This window comes from Pseudophryne corroboree, chromosome 11 (assembly GCF_028390025.1).
Source record: "Pseudophryne corroboree isolate aPseCor3 chromosome 11, aPseCor3.hap2, whole genome shotgun sequence".
Lineage (NCBI taxonomy): Eukaryota > Metazoa > Chordata > Amphibia > Anura > Myobatrachidae > Pseudophryne > Pseudophryne corroboree.
Window position 1 is genome coordinate 95,190,478 of NC_086454.1, and position 19,218 is coordinate 95,209,695.

General features: G+C 48.7%; 1 protein-coding gene across 7 annotated transcripts in view; it reads right to left on the reverse strand.

Moving 5' to 3' along the window:
- The window catches only part of LOC134968951 (embryonic protein UVS.2-like), a 237,761-nt gene that overhangs the window by 43,174 nt on the left and 175,369 nt on the right, over positions 1–19,218 (reverse strand). For all 7 annotated transcript variants that reach the window (XM_063944583.1, XM_063944582.1, XM_063944581.1 and 4 more), the window contains 2 exons: positions 18,878–18,987; positions 1,930–2,149 (listed from right to left, as the gene is read on the reverse strand). In XM_063944583.1, coding sequence (XP_063800653.1) covers positions 1,930–2,149; positions 18,878–18,987 — 330 coding nt within the window. The remainder of the gene's footprint in view (positions 1–1,929; positions 2,150–18,877; positions 18,988–19,218) is intronic.

Genomic DNA, 19,218 nt, shown 5'->3' on the forward strand with positions numbered 1-19,218 from the left:
AACCAGGATTCACGGGTGGTCAATCTGTTGAAATCAGAGCACTACATTTTGGCCACCGTGCTCGATCCTAGATTTAAAACCTACGTTGTATCTCTCTTTCCGGCAGACACAAGTCTGCAGAGGTTCAAAGACCTGCTGGTGAGAAAATTGTCAAGTCAAGCGGAACGTGACCCGTCAACATCTCCTCCTTCACATTCTCCCGCAACTGGGGGTGCGAGGAAAAGGCTAAGAATTCTGAGCCCACCCGCTGGCGGTGATGCAGGGCAGTCTGGAGCAAGTGCTGACATCTGGTCCGGACTGAAGGACCTGCCAACGATTACTGACATGTCGTCTACTGTCACTTCATATGATTCTCTCACCATTGAAAGAATGGTGGAGGATTATATGAGTGACCGCATCCAAGTAGGCACGTCAGACAGTCCGTACGTATACTGGCAGGAAAAAGAGGCAATTTGGAGGCCCTAGCACAAACTGGCTTTATTCTACCTAAGTTGCCCTCCCTCCAGTGTGTACTCCGAAAGAGTGTTTAGTGCAGCCGCTCACCTTGTCAGCAATCGGCGTACGAGGTTACTTCCAGAAAATGTGGAGAAGATGATGTTCATCAAAATGAATTATAATCAATTCCTCCGTGGAGACATTCACCAGCAGCAATTGCCTCCACAAAGTACACAGGGACCTGAGATGGTGGATTCCAGTGGGGACGAATTAATAATCTGTGAGGAGGGGGATGTACACAGTGAAAGGGGTGAGGAATCGGAGGATAATGATGAGGTGGACATCTTGCCTCTGTAGAGCCAGTTTGTGCAAGGAGAGATTGATTGCTTCTTTTTTTGATGGGGGCCCAAACCAACCAGTCATTTCAGTCACAGTCGTGTGGCAGACCCTGTCGCTGAAATGATGGGTTCGTTAAAGTGTGCATGTCCTGTTTATACAACATAAGGGTGGGTGGGAGGGCCCAAGGACAATTCCATCTTGCACCTCTTTTTTCTTTAATTTTTCTTTGCATCATGTGCTGTTTGGGGACAATTTTTTTGAAGTGCCATCCTGCCTGACACTGCAGTGCCACTCCTAGATGAGCCAGGTGTTTGTGTCGGCCACTTGTGTCTCTTAGCTTAGTCACACAGCGACCTTGGTGCGCCTCTTTTTTTCTTTGCATCATGTGCTGTTTGGGGACAATTTTTTTGAAGTGCCATCCTGCCTGACACTGCAGTGCCACTCCTAGATGAGCCAGGTGTTTGTGTCGGCCACTTGTGTCGCTTAGCTTAGTCACACAGCGACCTTGGTGCGCCTCTTTTTTTCTTTGCATCATGTGCTGTTTGGGGACAATTTTTTGAAGTGCCATCCTGCCTGACACTGCAGTGCCACTCCTAGATGGGCCAGGTGTTTGTGTCGGCCACTTGTGTCGCTTAGCTTAGTCACACAGCGACCTTGGTGCGTCTCTTTTTTTCTTTGCATCATGTGCTGTTTGGGGACTATTTTTTTTAAGTGCCATCCTGCCTGACACTGCAGTGCCACTCCTAGATGGGCCAGGTGTTTGTGTCGGCCACTTGTGTCGCTTAGCTTAGCCATCCAGCGACCTCGGTGCAAATTTTAGGACTAAAAATAATATTGTGAGGTGTGAGGTGTTCAGAATAGACTGGAAATGAGTGGAAATTATGGTTATTGAGGTTAATAAAACTATGGGATCAAAATGACCCCCAAATTCTATGATTTAAGCTGTTTTTTAGGGTTTTTTGTAAAAAACACCCGAATCCGACAAAAAAATTTCGGTGAGGTTTTGCCAAAACGCGTCCAAATCCAAAACACGGCCGCGGAACCGAATCCAAAACCAAAACACAAAACCCGAAAAATGTCCGGTGCACATCACTAAGGAATATACAGAATTAAGCCTTGTAATATAAGGCCAGTTGAAGCAGAACTTGTACTCACTGGAATTATAAATCGCCTTAAAGTTGACTCCAATCCCTCTGCTGGCTAACTCTAGCCTCACCACGTTACCGGAGGCCACCTGCCCCAGAGGACGCACATTTCCGCAGGTCTTCTGGAGGAGAATGGGGGAGTTTGCGTGCATTCCGTCATACACAGTAACAGAACTCTGAGAACAGGCTGAAGAAGACTGAACACTGAATGATTCAAATTGCAGGAAAACCTGGAAAAAAGGAGAGGGGTCTATGGGCCTGAATCATTTTTGTAAGTAAAGCAAAAGAGCATGCAACTGGGTAAAACCATGTTGCACTGCAGGTGGGGCAGATGTAACGTGCAGAGAGAGATTTGGGTGGGGTGTGTTCAAACTGAAATCTAAATTGCAGTGTAAACATAAAGCTCACTAAAATGTGTGGGCTACATGCAAAAGCAGCCAGTATTTACCCTGCACAGAAAAAAATACCATAATATCCCTTTATACAAGGACACTCATGAATTACACAGGTTCTGTAGCTGGCTTAATTCAAGCCTGCATTTCACCTCACTTTAATCAGCCACAGAACCTGTGTAATCCATGAGCATCCCACATATATACAGTATATATATATATGTATACTTATATACTTATATATATATAGACATACACACACGCACATATATATATATATATATATATATATACATACATACAGAGTTAAACAGAGTCAATTATATTTCCATCGCCCAATAGCAGTAACCAACCTGATATTTCTGTCACTGTTGAGAACTCTACAATCAGCCCTACACCACAAGCTCGCTGCCTAGGTGTCATACTTGACTCAGAACTGTCCTTTGTTCCCCACATTCAATCTGTCTCAAGATCATGCTACACACATCTAAGAAATATATCCAAAATACGATCATACCTTACACAAGACACTGCTACAACCCTAATCCGTGCTCTCATTATCTCCCGCATTGAATATTGCAATAGTCTTCTTACTGGTCTTACTAATAGGCCCTACACACTGGGCGATTATACTCAAAGATATGAACAATCTCGTTCATTAATGAACGAGATACCATTCATATCTTTGAGTGTGGAGGCACCAGCGATGAACGATGCGCGGCCCCGCGCTCGTTCATCGCTGGTTCCCCGTCGCCTGTGCATGAATGCCAATATGGACGATCTCGTCCATATTTGCCTGCACTTCTATGGAGCCGGGTGACGGGGGGGGGGGAGTGAAGAAACTTCACTCCCCCCGTCACTGCTCTCCTGCCACCGGATCGCCCGTCGGCCATATCCGCCATCGGGCAGCTCGGCGGCGGATCGATCAATGTGTAGGGACCTTAAGAAGAGACTCTCACCATTACAATCCATTCTGAATGCAGCTGCGAGGCTAATATTCCTCGCTAGACGTTCATCGTCTGCAGACCCACTGTGTCAGTCCCTCCATTGGCTGCCTGTATTCGGGTGTAGTATGAGTTGTCTGCGGCCGGGTCCCCGGCGGCCAGCATACTGGCGCCGGGATCCCGACCGCCGGCTTGCCGACAGCGGGGCAAGCGCAAATGAGCCCCTTGCGGGCACGCTGCGCTCGCCACGCTGCAGGCACGGTGGCGCGCAACTCTATTTATTCTCCCTCCAGGGGGGTCGTGGTCCCCCGAGAGGGAGAAAATAAGAATTTACTTACCGATAATTCTATTTCTCGGAGTCCGTAGTGGATGCTGGGGTTCCTGAAAGGACCATGGGGAATAGCGGCTCCGCAGGAGACAGGGCACAAAAAGTAAAGCTTTAGGATCAGGTGGTGTGCACTGGCTCCTCCCCCTATGACCCTCCTCCAAGCCAGTTAGGTACTGTGCCCGGACGAGCGTACACAATAAGGGAGGAATTTTGAATCCCGGGTAAGACTCATACCAGCCACACCAATCACACCGTACAACTTGTGATCTAAACCCAGTTAACAGTATGATAACAGCGGAGCCTCTAAAAAGATGGCTCACAACAATAATAACCCGATTTTTGTAACTATGTACAAGTATTGCAGATAATCCGCACTTGGGATGGGCGCCCAGCATCCACTACGGACTCCGAGAAATAGAATTATCGGTAAGTAAATTCTTATTTTCTCTATCGTCCTAGTGGATGCTGGGGTTCCTGAAAGGACCATGGGGATTATACCAAAGCTCCCAAACGGGCGGGAGAGTGCGGATGACTCTGCAGCACCGAATGAGAGAACTCCAGGTCCTCTTTTGCCAGGATATCAAATTTGTAGAATTTTACAAACGTGTTCTCCCCTGACCACGTAGCTGCTCGGCAGAGTTGTAATGCCGAGACCTCTCGGGCAGCCGCCCAAGATGAGCCCACCTTCCTTGTGGAATGGGCCTTAACCGATTTAGACTGTGGCAGGCCTGCCTCAGAATGTGCAAGTTGAATTGTGTTACAAATCCAACGAGCAATCGCCTGCTTAGAAGCAGGCGCACCCAACTTGTCGGGTGCATACAGTATAAACAGCGAGTCAGATTTTCTGACTCCAGCTGTCCTGGAACATATTTTCAGGGCCCTGACAACTCCTAGCAACTTGGAGTCCTCCAAGTCCCTAGTAGGTGCAAGGCACCACAATAAGCTGGTTCAGGTGAAACACTGACACCACCTTAGGGAGAGAACTGGGGACGAGTCCGCAGCTCTGCCCTGTCCGAATGGACAAACAGATATGGGCTTTTTTGAGAAAAAACCACCAATTTGACACTCGCCTGGTCCAGGCCAGGGCCAAGAGCATGGTCACTTTTTATGTGAGATGCTTCAAATCCACATATTTGACTGGTTTTAAACCAATGTGATTTGAGGAATCCCAGAACTACGTTGAGATCCCACAGTGCCACTGGAGGCACAAAAAAGGGGTTTGTATATGCAATACTCCCTTGACAAACTTCTGGACTTCAGGAACTGAAACCAATTCTTTCTGGAAGAAAATTTACAGGGCCGAATTTGAACCTTAATGGACCCCAATTTGAGGCCCATAGACACTCCTGTTTGCAGGAAATGCAGGAAACGACCGAGTTGAAATTTCTTTGTGGGGCCTTCCTGGCCTCACACCACGCAACATATTTTCGCCACACGTGGTGATAATGTTGTGCGGTCACCTCCTTTCTGGCTTTGACCAGGGTAGGAATGACCTCTTCCGGAATGCCTTTTTTCCCTTAGGATCCGGCTTTCCATCGCCATGCCGACAAACGCAGCTGCGGTAAGTCTTGGAACAGACATGGTACTTGCTGAAGCAAGTCCCTTCTTAGCGGCAGAGGCCATAAGACCTCTGTAAGCATCTCTTGAAGTTCCGGGTACCAAGTCTTTCTTGGCCAATCCGGAGCCATGAGTATAGTTCTTACTCCTCTACGTCTTATAATTCTCAGCACCTTAGGTATGAGAAGCAGAGGAGGGAACACATACACCGACTGGTACACCCACGGTGTTACCAGAACGTCCACATCTATTGCCTGAGGGTCTCTTGACCTGGCGCAATACCTGTCCCGTTTTTTGTTCAGACGGGACGCCATCATGTCCACCTTTGGTATTTCCCAACGGTTTACAATCATGTGGAAAAAACTTCTCAATGAAGTTTCCACTCTCCCGGGTGGAGGTCGTGCTGAGGAAGTCTGCTTCCCAGTTTCCATTCCCGGGATGAAAAACTGCTGACAGTGTTATCACATGATTTTCCGCCCAGCGAAAAGTCCTTGCAGTTTCTGCCATTGCCCTCCTGCTTCTTGTGTCGCCCTGTCTGTTTACGTGGGCGACTGCCGTGATGTTTTTCCCACTGGATCAATACCGGCTGACCTTGAAGCAGAGGTCTTGCTAAGCTTAGAGCATTATAAATTTACCCTTAGCTCCAGTATATTTATGTGGAGAAAAGTCTCCATACTTGATCACACTCCCTGGAAATTTTTTCCTTGTGTGACTGCTCCCCAGCCTCTCAGGCTGGGCTCCGTGGTTACCAGCATCCAATCCTGAATGCCGAATCTGCTGCCCTCTAGAAGATGAGCACTCTATAACCACCACAGGAGAGACACCCTTGTCCTTGGATATTGGGTTATCCGCTGATGCATCTGAAGATGCGATCCGGACCATTTGTCCAGCAGATCCCACTGAAAAGTTCTTACGTGAAATCTGCCGAATGGAATTGCTTCGTAGGAAGCCACCATTTTTACCAGGACCCTTGTGCAATGATGCACTGTTTTTAGGAGGTTCCTGACTTGCTCGGATAACTCCCTGGCTTTCTCTTCCGGGAGAAACACCTTTTTCTGGACTGTGTCCAGAATCATCCCTAGGCACAGCAGACGTGTCGTCGGGATCAGCTGCGATTTTGGAATATTTAGAATCCACCCGTGCTGATTGTAGCAGTATCCGAGATAGTGCTACTCCGACCTCCAACTGTTCCCTGGACTATGCCCCTATCAGGAGATCGTCCAAGTAAGGGATAATTAAGACGCCTTTTCTTCGAAGAAGAATCATCAATTCGGCCATTACCTTGGTAAAGACCCCAGGGTGCCGTGGACAATCCAAACGGCAGCGTCTGAAACTGATAGTGACAGTTCTGCACCACGAACCTGAGGTACCCTTAGTGAGAAGGGCAAATTTGGGACATAGAGGTAAGCATCCCTGATGTCCCGGGACACTATATAGTCCCCTTATTCCTGGTTCGTTATCACTGCTCTGAGTGACTTCATCTTAATTTGAACCTTTGTAAGTGTTCAAAAAAAAATTTTTAGAATAAGTCTCACCTAGCCTTCTGGCTTCAGTACCACAATATAGTGTGGAATAATACCCCTTTTCTGTAGTAGGAGGGGTAATTTAATTATCACCTGCTGGGAATACAGCTTGTGAATTTTTTCCCATACTACCTCCTTGTCGGAGGGAGACTTGGTAAAGCAGACTTCAGGAGCCTGCGAAGGGGAAACGTCTCGACATTCCCATCTGTACCCCCGGGATACTACTTGTAGGATCCAGGGGTCCTGTACGGTCTCAGCGCCATGCTGAGAACTTGTCAGACGCGGTGGAACGCTTCTGTTCCTGGGAATGGGCTGCCTGCTGCAGTCTTCTTCCCTTTCCTCTATCCCTGGGCAGATATGTTCTTATAGGGACGAGAGGACTGAGGCTGAAAAGACGGTGTCTTTTTCTGCAGAGATGTGACTTAGGGTAAAAAACGGTGGATTTTCCAGCAGTTGCCGTGACCACCAGGTCCGATGGACCGACCCCAAACAAGTCCTCTTCCTGTATACGGCCATACTGTGCCGTTTGGAATCTGCATCACCTGACCACTGTCGTGTCCATAACATCTTCTGGCAGTTATGGACATCGCGTTTATTCATGATGCCAGAGTGCAAATATCCCTCTGTGCATCTCGCATATATAGAAATGCTCTATAGTCAATAAAATACTGTCCCTGTCAAGGGTATCAATATTTTTAGTCAGGGAATCCGACCAAGCCACCCTAGCTCTGCACATCCAGGCTGAGGCGATCGCTGGCCGCAGTATAACACCAGTATGTGTGTATATACTTTTTATTATATTTTCCAGCCTTGTCAGCTGGTCCTTGAGGACGGCCCTATCTATAGACGGTACCGCCACTTGTTTTGATAAGCGTGTGAGCGCCTTATCCACCTTAAAGGGTGTTTCCCAACGCGCCCTAACTTCTGGCGGGAAAGGGTATACCGCCCATAATTTTCTATCGGGGGGAACCCACGCATCATCACACACTTTATTTAATTTATCTGATTCAGGAAAAACTATGGTAGTTTTTTCACATCCCACATAATACCCTCTTTTGTGGTACTTGTAGTATCAGAAATACGTAACACCTCCTTCATTGCCTTTAACGTGTGGCCCTAATAAGGAATACGTTTGTTTATTCACCGTCGACACTGGATTCAGTGTCCCTGTCTGTGTCTGTGTCGACCGACTAAAGTAAACGGGCGTTTTAAAACCCTTGACGGTGTTTTTGAGACGTCTGGACCGTACTAATTGTTTGTCGGCCGTCTCATGTCGTCAACCGACCTTGCAGCGTGTTGACATTATCACGGAATTTCCTAAATAAGCCATCCATTCCGGTGTCGACTCCCTAGAGAGTGACATCACCATTACAGGCAATTGCTCCGCCTCCTCACCAACATCGTCCTCCTACCTGTCGACACACACGTACCGACACACAGCACACACACAGGGAATGCTCTGATAGAGGACAGGACCCACTAGCCCTTTGGAGAGACAGAGGGAGAGTTTGCCAGCACACACCAAAAACGCTATAATTATATAGGGACAACCTTATATAAGTGTTTTCCCTTATAGCATCTTAATATATATATAAGCATATCGCCAAATTAGTGCCCCCCCTCTCTGTTTTAACCCTGTTTCTGTAGTGCAGTGCAGGGGAGAGCCTGGGAGCCTTCCCTCCAGCCTTTCTGTGAGGGAAAATGGCGCTGTGTGCTGAGGAGATAGGCCCCGCCCCTTTTTCGGCGGCCTCGTCTCCCGCTCTTAACGGATTCTGGCAGGGGTTAAATATCTCCATATAGCCTCCGGAGGCTATATGTGAGGTATTTTTAGCCAAAATAGGTATTCATTTGCCTCCCAGGGCGCCCCCCTCCCAGCGCCCTGCACCCTCAGTGACTGCCGTGTGAAGTGTGCTGAGAGGAAAATGGCGCACAGCTGCAGTGCTGTGCGCTACCTTTAGAAGACTGAGGAGTCTTCTGCCGCCGATTCTGGACCTCTTCTTACTTCAGCATCTGCAAGGGGGCCGGCGGCAAGGCTCCGGTGACCATCCAGGCTGTACCTGTGATCGTCCCTCTGGAGCTGATGTCCAGTAGCCAAGAAGCCAATCCATCCTGCACGCAGGTGAGTTCACTTCTTCTCCCCTAAGTCCCTCGTTGCAGTGATCCTGTTGCCAGCAGGACTCACTGTAAAATAAAAAACCTAAGCTAAACTTTCCTAAGCAGCTCTTTAGGAGAGCCACCTAGATTGCACCCTTCTCGGCCAGGCACAAAAATCTAACTGGCTTGGAGGAGGGTCATAGGGGGAGGAGCCAGTGCACACCACCTGATCCTAAAGCTTTACTTTTTGTGCCCTGTCTCCTGCGGAGCCGCTATTCCCCATGGTCCTTTCAGGAACCCCAGCATCCACTAGGACGATAGAGAAAAGGTGTCGGTATGCCGGTTGTTGGGATTCCGGCGCCGGTATACTGTACGCCAGGATACCAACAACCATATACTGAATACCACCCCTGTATTCTACCGTATTCAATATAAAATACTGTTACTTACACACAAGGCTATTAACCATACTACACCAATGTACATCTCTTCTCTAATCTCAAAATATCTCCCAACCCGACCCCTTCGCTCTTCACAAGATATACATCTCTCATCCACACTCATCCACACTCATTACTTGCTCCCATGCACGATTACAGGACTTTCTTCGGGCTGCACCCACTCTGTGGAGTGCCCTACCACGTACAATAAGACTCTTCTCTAGTCTTCAAACCTTCAAGCGTTCCCTGAAAACTCACCTATTCAGATAAGCTTATCAAATTTCAGAACTGCTCAAATTACCTTCATAGCTTTCCTATCCAATTATGGGGGTAATTCTGAGTTGATCGCAGCAGCAAGTTTGTTAGCAATTGGGCAAAACCATGTGCACTGCAGGGGGGGGGGGGGGGGGGGGGGCAGATATAACATTTGCAGAGAGAGTTAGATTTGGGTGGGTTATTTTGTTTCTGTGCAGGGTAAATACTGGCTGCTTTATTTTTACACTGCAATTTAGATTTCAGTTTGAATACACCCCACCCAAATCTAACTCTCTCTGCACATGTTATATCTGTCCCCCCTGCAGTGCACATGGTTTTGCCCAACTGCTAACAAATTTGCTGCTGCGATCAACTCAGAATTAGGCCCTATGGTGGTCATTCCGAGTTGATCGCTCGCTAGCAGTTTTTAGCAGCCGTGCAAACGCTAAGCCGCCTCCCACTGGGAGTGTATTTTAGCTTAGCAGAAGTGCGAACGAAAAGATCGCAGAGCGGCTCCAAAATAATTTTGTGCAGTTTCAGAGTAGCTCCAGACCTACTCAGCGCTTGCGATCACTTCAGACTATTCAGTTCCTGTTTTGACGTCACGAACACGCCCTGCGTTCGCCCAGCTGCGCCTGCGTTTTTCCTAGCACGCCTGCGTTTTTCCGAACACTCCCTGAAAACGGTCAGTTGACACCCAGAAATGCCCCCTTCCTGTCAATCACTCTGCGGTCAGCAGTGCGACTGAAAAGCTTCGCTAGAACTTGTGTGAAACTACATCGGTCGTTGTAATAGTACGACGCACGTGTGCAATGCGCCGCATGCGCAGAAGTGCCGTCACTGCTCTCCTGCCACCGGGTCGCCCGTCGGCCATATCCGCCGTCGGGCAGCTCGGCGGCGGATCGATCAATGTGTAGGGACCTTAAGAAGAGACTCTCACCATTACAATCCATTCTGAATGCAGCTGCGAGGCTAATATTCCTCGCTAGACGTTCATCGTCTGCAGACCCACTGTGTCAGTCCCTCCATTGGCTGCCTGTATTCGGGTGTAGTATGAGTTGTCTGCGGCCGGGTCCCCGGCGGCCAGCATACTGGCGCCGGGATCCCGACCGCCGGCTTGCCGACAGCGGGGCAAGCGCAAATGAGCCCCTTGCGGGCACGCTGCGCTCGCCACGCTGCAGGCACGGTGGCGCGCAACTCTATTTATTCTCCCTCCAGGGGGGTCGTGGTCCCCCAAGAGGGAGAAAAGGTGTCGGTATGCCGGTTGTTGGGATTCCGGCGCCGGTATACTGTACGCCAGGATACCAACAACCATATACTGAATACCACCCCTGTATTCTACCGTATTCAATATAAAATACTGTTACTTACACACAAGGCTATTAACCATACTACACCAATGTACATCTCTTCTCTAATCTCAAAATATCTCCCAACCCGACCCCTTCGCTCTTCACAAGATATACATCTCTCATCCACACTCATCCACACTCATTACTTGCTCCCATGCACGATTACAGGACTTTCTTCGGGCTGCACCCACTCTGTGGAGTACCCTACCACGTACAATAAGACTCTTCTCTAGTCTTCAAACCTTCAAGCGTTCCCTGAAAACTCACCTATTCAGATAAGCTTATCAAATTTCAGAACTGCTCAAATTACCTTCATAGCTTTCCTATCCAATTATGGGGGTAATTCTGAGTTGATCGCAGCAGCAAGTTTGTTAGCAATTGGGCAAAACCATGTGCACTGCAGGGGGGGGGGGGGGGGGGGCAGATATAACATTTGCAGAGAGAGTTAGATTTGGGTGGGTTATTTTGTTTCTGTGCAGGGTAAATACTGGCTGCTTTATTTTTACACTGCAATTTAGATTTCAGTTTGAATACACCCCACCCAAATCTAACTCTCTCTGCACATGTTATATCTGTCCCCCCTGCAGTGCACATGGTTTTGCCCAACTGCTAACAAATTTGCTGCTGCGATCAACTCAGAATTAGGCCCTATGGTGGTCATTCCGAGTTGATCGCTCGCTAGCAGTTTTTAGCAGCCGTGCAAACGCTAAGCCGCCTCCCACTGGGAGTGTATTTTAGCTTAGCAGAAGTGCGAACGAAAAGATCGCAGAGCGGCTCCAAAATAATTTTGTGCAGTTTCAGAGTAGCTCCAGACCTACTCAGCGCTTGCGATCACTTCAGACTATTCAGTTCCTGTTTTGACGTCACGAACACGCCCTGCGTTCGCCCAGCTGCGCCTGCGTTTTTCCTAGCACGCCTGCGTTTTTCCGAACACTCCCTGAAAACGGTCAGTTGACACCCAGAAACGCCCCCTTCCTGTCAATTACTCTGCGGTCAGCAGTGCGACTGAAAAGCTTCGCTAGAACTTGTGTGAAACTACATCGGTCGTTGTAATAGTACGACGCACGTGTGCAATGCGCCGCATGCGCAGAAGTGCCGATTTTTTGCCTGATCGCTGCTCAGCGAACGAAAGCAGCTAGCGATCAATTCGAAATGACCCCCTATATCCCCACAGTCAGTGCTGTAACTAGGCATTTTAGCGCTGTGTGCAAGAAACGACAGTGGCGCCCCCCCCCCCATGTAAGATAGGGACAGTGCGCACCACAGGTGTGCAATTTTTTTAGGGGCGTGGCTTCACGGGAAGGGGCGTGACCACAAAATAATAGCAATTCATACTACGTTGCACAGTAGTCTACATTATTCAAATTACGCTGCACAGTAGCGCCACTACACCAGGTAGAGCCCCTTTTATACATTACAGCAGTCCGCGTCCCCCTTTTTACACATTACAGCAGACAGTCCCCCTTTTTACACATTGCGGCAGCCAGTCCCCCTTTTTACACATTGCGGCAGCCAGGCCCCCTTTTTACACATTGCGGCAGCCAGTCCCCCTTTTTACACATTGCGGCAGCCAGGCCCCCTCTTTACACATTGCGGCAGCCAGTCCCCCTTTTTACACATTGCGGCAGCCAGTCCTCCTTTTTACATATTGCGGCAGCCAGGCCCCCTTTTTACACATTGCGGCAGCCAGGCCCCCTTTTTACACATTGCGGCAGCCAGTCCCCCTTTTTACAGCCAGTCCCCCTTTTTACACATTGCGGCAGCCATCCCCCTTTTTACACATTGCGGCAGCCAGGCCCCCTCTTTACACATTGCGGCAGCCAGGCCCCCTTTTTACACATTGCGGCAGCCAGTCCCCCTTTTTACACATTGCGGCAGCCAGGCCCCCTTTTTACACATTGCGGCAGCCAGGCCCCCTTTTTACACATTGCGGCAGCCAGTCCCCCTTTTTACAGCCAGTCCCCCTTTTTACACATTGCGGCAGCCATCCCCCTTTTTACACATTGCGGCAGCCAGGCCCCCTTTTTACACATTGCGGCAGCCAGTCCCCCTTTTTACACATTGCGGCAGCCAGGCCCCCTTTTTACACATTGCGGCAGCCAGGCCCCCTTTTTACACATTGCGGCAGACGGTGTCCCCCTGAGAGAGAGAGAGAGAGAGAGACATACTTACCATCTCCCTGCTGGCAGTCAGGCTCCTCGTGCAGCTCCCTCGGTGCAGGCAGTGAGGTGAGAAGGAGGAGGAGGAAGGGGGAGCAGGGAGCCGCAGCAGCGCTATGTCATTGGTAGTAAGCGCCGCTGCAGCATCCCCCTCTCCTTCCGTATTGGCTGCCCGGCGCTGCTGTGGATGCTGGGATGAAGGAACCGCATCCCAGCATCCACAGCAGCGCCGGGCAGCCAATACAGAAGGAGAGGGGGATGCTGCAGCGGCGCTTACTACCAATGAAATAGCGCTGCTGCGGCTCCCTGCTCCCCCTCCCTCCTCCTCCTTCTCCGCTGCCCGGCGCTGGTCCTCTTCTCCCTCCACAGCGCGGCGCACGACGCAAACAGCAGAGGCGGCATGTAATGAGTCAATTTGACTCATTACATGCCGCTGGCCGTGCGCCCTCAGGGCAACTGCGCTGTGTGCCAAGCCCACTTGGCACACACGTAGTTACGGCCCTGCCCACAGTACAGTCCACACTTACCTTCACATATTTTCTTTCTTCACTCTCCTTTCCTCCTGACCCCGGTTCATCACTGCTGTGATGTGATATCATGCAGCCCACAAAGACAACTATGCAATAGATAGCACCTATCCTTGTGTATCAATGCCTATTTCCCCATAGATTGTAAGCTACCTCTATGACTGATTGTTTTTTACCCAGTTTTGTCTTCTAATTGTGTCCAGTTGTAAATCGCAACGGAATTTGCTGCACTATATAAGAAACTGTTAATAAATAATAAGAATTTACTCACCGGTAATTCTATTTCTCGTAGTCCGTAGTGGATGCTGGGAACTCCGTAAGGACCATGGGGAATAGACGGGCTCCGCAGGAGACTGGGCACTCTTAAAAGAAAGATTAGGTACTATATCTGGTGTGCACTGGCTCCTCCCTCTATGCCCCTCCTCCAGACCTCAGTTAGGGAAACTGTGCCCGGAAGAGCTGACATTACCAGGAAAGGATTTGGAATCCAGGGTAAGACTCATACCAGCCACACCAATCACACTGTACAACTCGTGATAACCATACCCAGTTAACAGTATGAACAACAACTGAGCCTCAGTAAAAGATGGCTCATAACAATAACCCTTTAGTTAAGCAATAACTATATACATGTATTGCAGAGAGTCCGCACTTGGGACGGGCGCCCAGCATCCACTACGGACTACAAGAATTACCGGTGAGTAAATTCGTATTTTCTCTGACGTCCTAGTGGATGCTGGGAACTCCGTAAGGACCATGGGGATTATACCATAGCTCCCAAACGGGCGGGAGAGTGCGGATGACTCTGCAGCACCGAATGAGCAAAGGCAAGGTCCTCCTCAGCCAGGGTATCAAACTTGTAGAACTTAGCAAATGTGTTTGAACCCGACCAAGTAGCAGCTCGGCAAAGCTGTAAAGCCGAGACCCCTCGGGCAGCCGCCCAAGAAGAGCCCACCTTCCTTGTGGAATGGGCTTTTACCGATTTAGGATGCGGCAATCCTGCCGCAGAATGAGCTTGCTGAATCGTGCTACAGATCCAGCGCGCAATAGTTTGCTTTGAAGCAGGAGCACCCAGCTTGTTGGGCGCATGCAGGATAAACAGCGAGTCAGTTTTCCTGACTCCAGCAGTCCTGGCTATATATATTTTCAAAGCCCTGACTACATCTAGTAACTTGGAGTCCTCCAAGTCCCTAGTAGCCGCAGGCACCACAATAGGTTGGTTCAAATGAAACGCTGATACCACCTTAGGGAGAAATTGGGGACGAGTCCTCAATTCTGCCCTGTCCATATGGAAGATCAGATAAGGGCTTTTACACGACAAAGCCGACAATTCTGACACACGCCTAGCCGAAGCTAAGGCCAATAGCATGACCACTTTCCACGTGAGATATTTTAGCTCCACGGTCTTAAGTGGCTCAAACCAGTGGGATTTCAGGAAATCCAACACAACGTTAAGATCCCAAGGTGCCACTGGAGGCACAAAAGGGGGCTGAATATGCAGCACTCCCTTAACAAACGTCTGAACTTCAGGCAGTGAAGCCAGTTCTTTTTGAAAGAAAATAGATAGGGACGAAATCTGGACCTTTATGGATCCTAATTTTAGGCCCATAGTCACTCCTGACTGTAGGAAGTGCAGGAATCGACCCAGCTGGAATTCTTCTGTAGGGGCCTTCCTGGCCTCACACCAAGCAACATATTTTCGCCATATACGGTGATAATTTTGTGCTGTCACGTCTTTCCTAGCCTTTATCAGCGTAGGAATCACTTTTCCGTTAGGATCCGGCGTTCAACCGCCATGCCGTCAAATGCAGCAGCGGGAAGTCTTGGAACAGACAGGGCCCCTGCTGTAACAGGTCCTGTCTGAGAGGCAGAGGCCATGGGTCCTCTGAGATCATTTCTTGTAGTTCTGGGTACCAAGTTCTTCTTGGCCAATCCGGAACGATGAGTATAGTTCTTACTCCTCTCTTTCTTACAATCCTCAGTACCTTGGGTATGAGAGGAAGAGGAGGGAACACATAAACCGACTGGTACACCCACGGTGTCACTAGTGCGTCCACAGCTATCGCCTGAGGGTCCATTGACCTGGCGCAATATTTTTTTAGCTATTTGTTGAGATGGGACGCCATCATGTCCACCTGTGGCCGTTCCCAACGATTTACAATCAGCGTGAAGACTTCTGGATGAAGTCCCCACTCTCCCGGGTGGAGGTCGTGCCTGCTGAGAAAGTCTGCTTCCCAGTTGTCCACTCCCGGAATGAACACTGCTGACAGTGCTAGCACGTGATTCTCCGCCCATCGGATAATCCTTGTGGCTTCTGCCATCGCCATCCTGCTTCTTGTGCCGCCCTGTCGGTTTACATGGGCGACCGCCGTGATGTTGTCTGACTGAATCAGCACCGGTTGGTTTTGAAGCAGGGGTTCTGCTTGACTCAGGGCATTGTAAATGGCCCTTAGTTCCAGAATATTTATGTGAAGGGAAGTCTCCTGACTTGACCACAGTCCTTGGAAGTTCCTTCCCTGAGTGACTGCCCCCCAACCTCGGAGGCTTGCATCCGTGGTCACCAGGACCCAGTCCTGTATGCCGAATCTGCGGCCCTCGAGAAGATGAGCCTTCTGCAGCCACCACAGCAGAGACACCCTGGCCCTCGGGGACAGGGTGATCAGCCGATGCATCTGAAGATGCGATCCGGACCACTTGTCTAACAGATCCCACTGAAAGATCCTTGCATGGAACCTGCCAAAGGGAATTGCTTCGTAAGAAGCTACCATCTTTCCCAGGACTCGCGTGCAGTGATGCACTGACACCTGTTTTGGTTTCAGGAGGTCCCTGACCAGAGATGACAATTCCTGGGCCTTCTCCACCGGGAGAAACACCTTCTTCTGTTCTGTGTCCAGAATCATGCTCAAGAACAGCAGACGCGTCGCAGGAATCAGCTACGACTTTGGGATATTCAGAATCCAGCCGTGCTGTTGCAGCACTTCCCGAGATAGTGCTACGTTGACTAACAACTGCTCCTTGGACCTCGCCTTTATAAGGAGATCGTCCAAGTACGGGATAATTATAACTCCCTTCTTCCGAAGGAGTATCATCATTTCGGCCATTACCTTGGTAAATACCCTCGGTGCCATGGACAGACGAAACGGCAACGTCTGGAATTGGTAATGACAGTCCCGTACCACAAACCTGAGGTACTCCTGGTGAGGTGGGTAAATGGGGACATGCAGATAAGCATCCTTGATGTCCAGCGACACCATAAAACCCCCCCTCTTCCAGGCTTGCAATAACCGCCCTGAGCGATTCCATTTTGAACTTGAACTTCCTTACATAAGTGTTCAAGGATTTCAAATTTAAAATGGGTCTCACCGAACCGTCTGGTTTCGGTACCACAAACATTGTGGAATAGTAACCCCGTCCCTGTTGAAGGAGGGGAACCTTGATTATCACCTGCTGAAGGTACAGCTTGTGAATAGCCGCCAGCACTACCTCCCTTTCCCTGGGAGCCGCTGGCAAGGCTGATTTGAGGTAACGGCAAGGGGGAGTCGCCTCGAACTCCAGCATGTATCCCTGAGATACCACTTGTAGAACCCAGAGATCCACCTGTGAGCGAACCCACTGGTCGCTGAAGTTCCGGAGACGCGCCCCCACCGCACCTGGCTCCACCTGTGGAGCCTTTCTTTTCTAGTGAGCTCAGGAGAGCCCACTAAGTGCATCCAGCTCTGGCCGGGCACAGATTCTAACTGAGGTCTGGAGGAGGGGCATAGAGGGAGGAGCCAGTGCACACCAGATATAGTACCTAATCTTTCTTTTAAGAGTGCCCAGTCTCCTGCGGAGCCCGTCTATTCCCCATGGTCCTTACGGAGTTCCCAGCATCCACTAGGACGTCAGAGAAAAATAAATAATACATATATATATATATATAATTATTATTACCAGTTATTTATATAGCGCACACATATTCCGCAGTGCTTTTACAGAGAATATTTGGCCATTCACATCAGTTCCTGCCCTAGTGGAGCTTACAATCTATGGCCCTCATTCCGAGTTGTTCGCTCGCAAGCGGATTTTAGCAGATTTGCTCATGCTAAGCCGCCGCCTACTGGGAGTGAATCTTAGCATCTTAAAATTGCGAACGATGTATTCGCAATATTGCGATTACACACCTCGTAGCAGTTTCTGAGTAGCTCCAGACTTACTCGGCATCTGCGATCAGTTCAGTGCTTGTCGTTCCTGGTTTGACGTCACAAACACACCCAGCGTTCGGCCAGACACTCCTCCGTTTTTCCGGCCACTCCTGCGTTTTTTCAGGAAATGGTAGCGTTTTTTCCCACAGGCCCATAAAACGGCCAGTTTCCGCCCAGTAACACCCATTTCCTGTCAATCACATTACGATCGCCAGAACGATGAAAAAGCCGTGAGTAAAATTCCTAACTACATAGCAAATTTACTTGGCGCAGTCGCAGTGCGGACATTGCGCATGCGCATTAAGCGGAAAATCGCTGCGATGCGAAGATTTTTACCGAGCGAACAACTCGGAATGAGGGCCCATATTCCCTATCACACGTACACACATTCACTCTAGGGTTAATTTTGTTACGATCCAATGAACCTACCAGAATATTTTTGGATTGTGGGAGGAAACCGGAGTACCCGGAGGAAACCCACGCAAGTACGGGGAGAATATACAAACTCCGCACAGTTAGGGCCATGGTGGGAATCGAACCCATGACCTCAGTGCTGTGAGGCAGTAATGCTAACCATTACACCATCCATAATGCCTATATATATATATATATATATATATATATATATATATACATATATATATATATATATATATATATATTGTAAAAAGCAAATAAGATCAGAGCGACCATAGGTGGTAAATACTCTAGGAGACTAAAAAAGTTTCTTTAAAAACAATGCAGGGTTTATTTACAACGAACGTTTAAGAAAATTGGACATAAAAAGGCAACATACATAAAATGCTTTTTTTTAAAAAACCGTTACAAAATCTTTAAAGAACTTTCCAAAGGACATGTAAAAGACAACAATAAAAATGGTGCTAAAAATTCATGCACTAAAAAATGAGAAACACTAGAAACAACTGTATGTCTATAATTATTTATAGAAATATAAATATATAAAAAATTCCGTATAAAGAAAAAGCAGCTTAACTGAGGATTTCAATAGTAGCAGGAATCAACCAACGCGTTTCGTCTGGCCGCGTTTGATGAAGTCAGATCAGACGAAAGATTCCTGCTACTATTGAAATATATATATATATATAGTTCCCAATATTACCCACTTGATACTCATTTCTGCTGGTCATTTTATTCCATTGGCCCGGAGCCCACCCCCACCCCCAATAATATAATGTATACCGATACCTTGCCCTCCGGGACACGGATCAGCCACATACAAGTGGAAATGTTTGGATGCTGTTTGGACTCCCATGAAAATGTGCCCTGAGCGTCTGGCAACAGGTAACTGCAGACATCTAGAAGGAAAACATGTTCTCTTATTATCTGACCACTGAATTACCAGTAATAGATTCTCATCAGCCACAGGATAACACACTATTACAGATATAAGGTAAAGCATTGTCCCAGAATGATTTTCAGTAAGTTTAGGTGAGTATTTCATGCCAGGTGAACTCATAGGGGTTTCTGTACATCTACTGTTTCTTTGTATAAAATGTGCATTTATGTACTGTGCGTTTAGGAGGGCG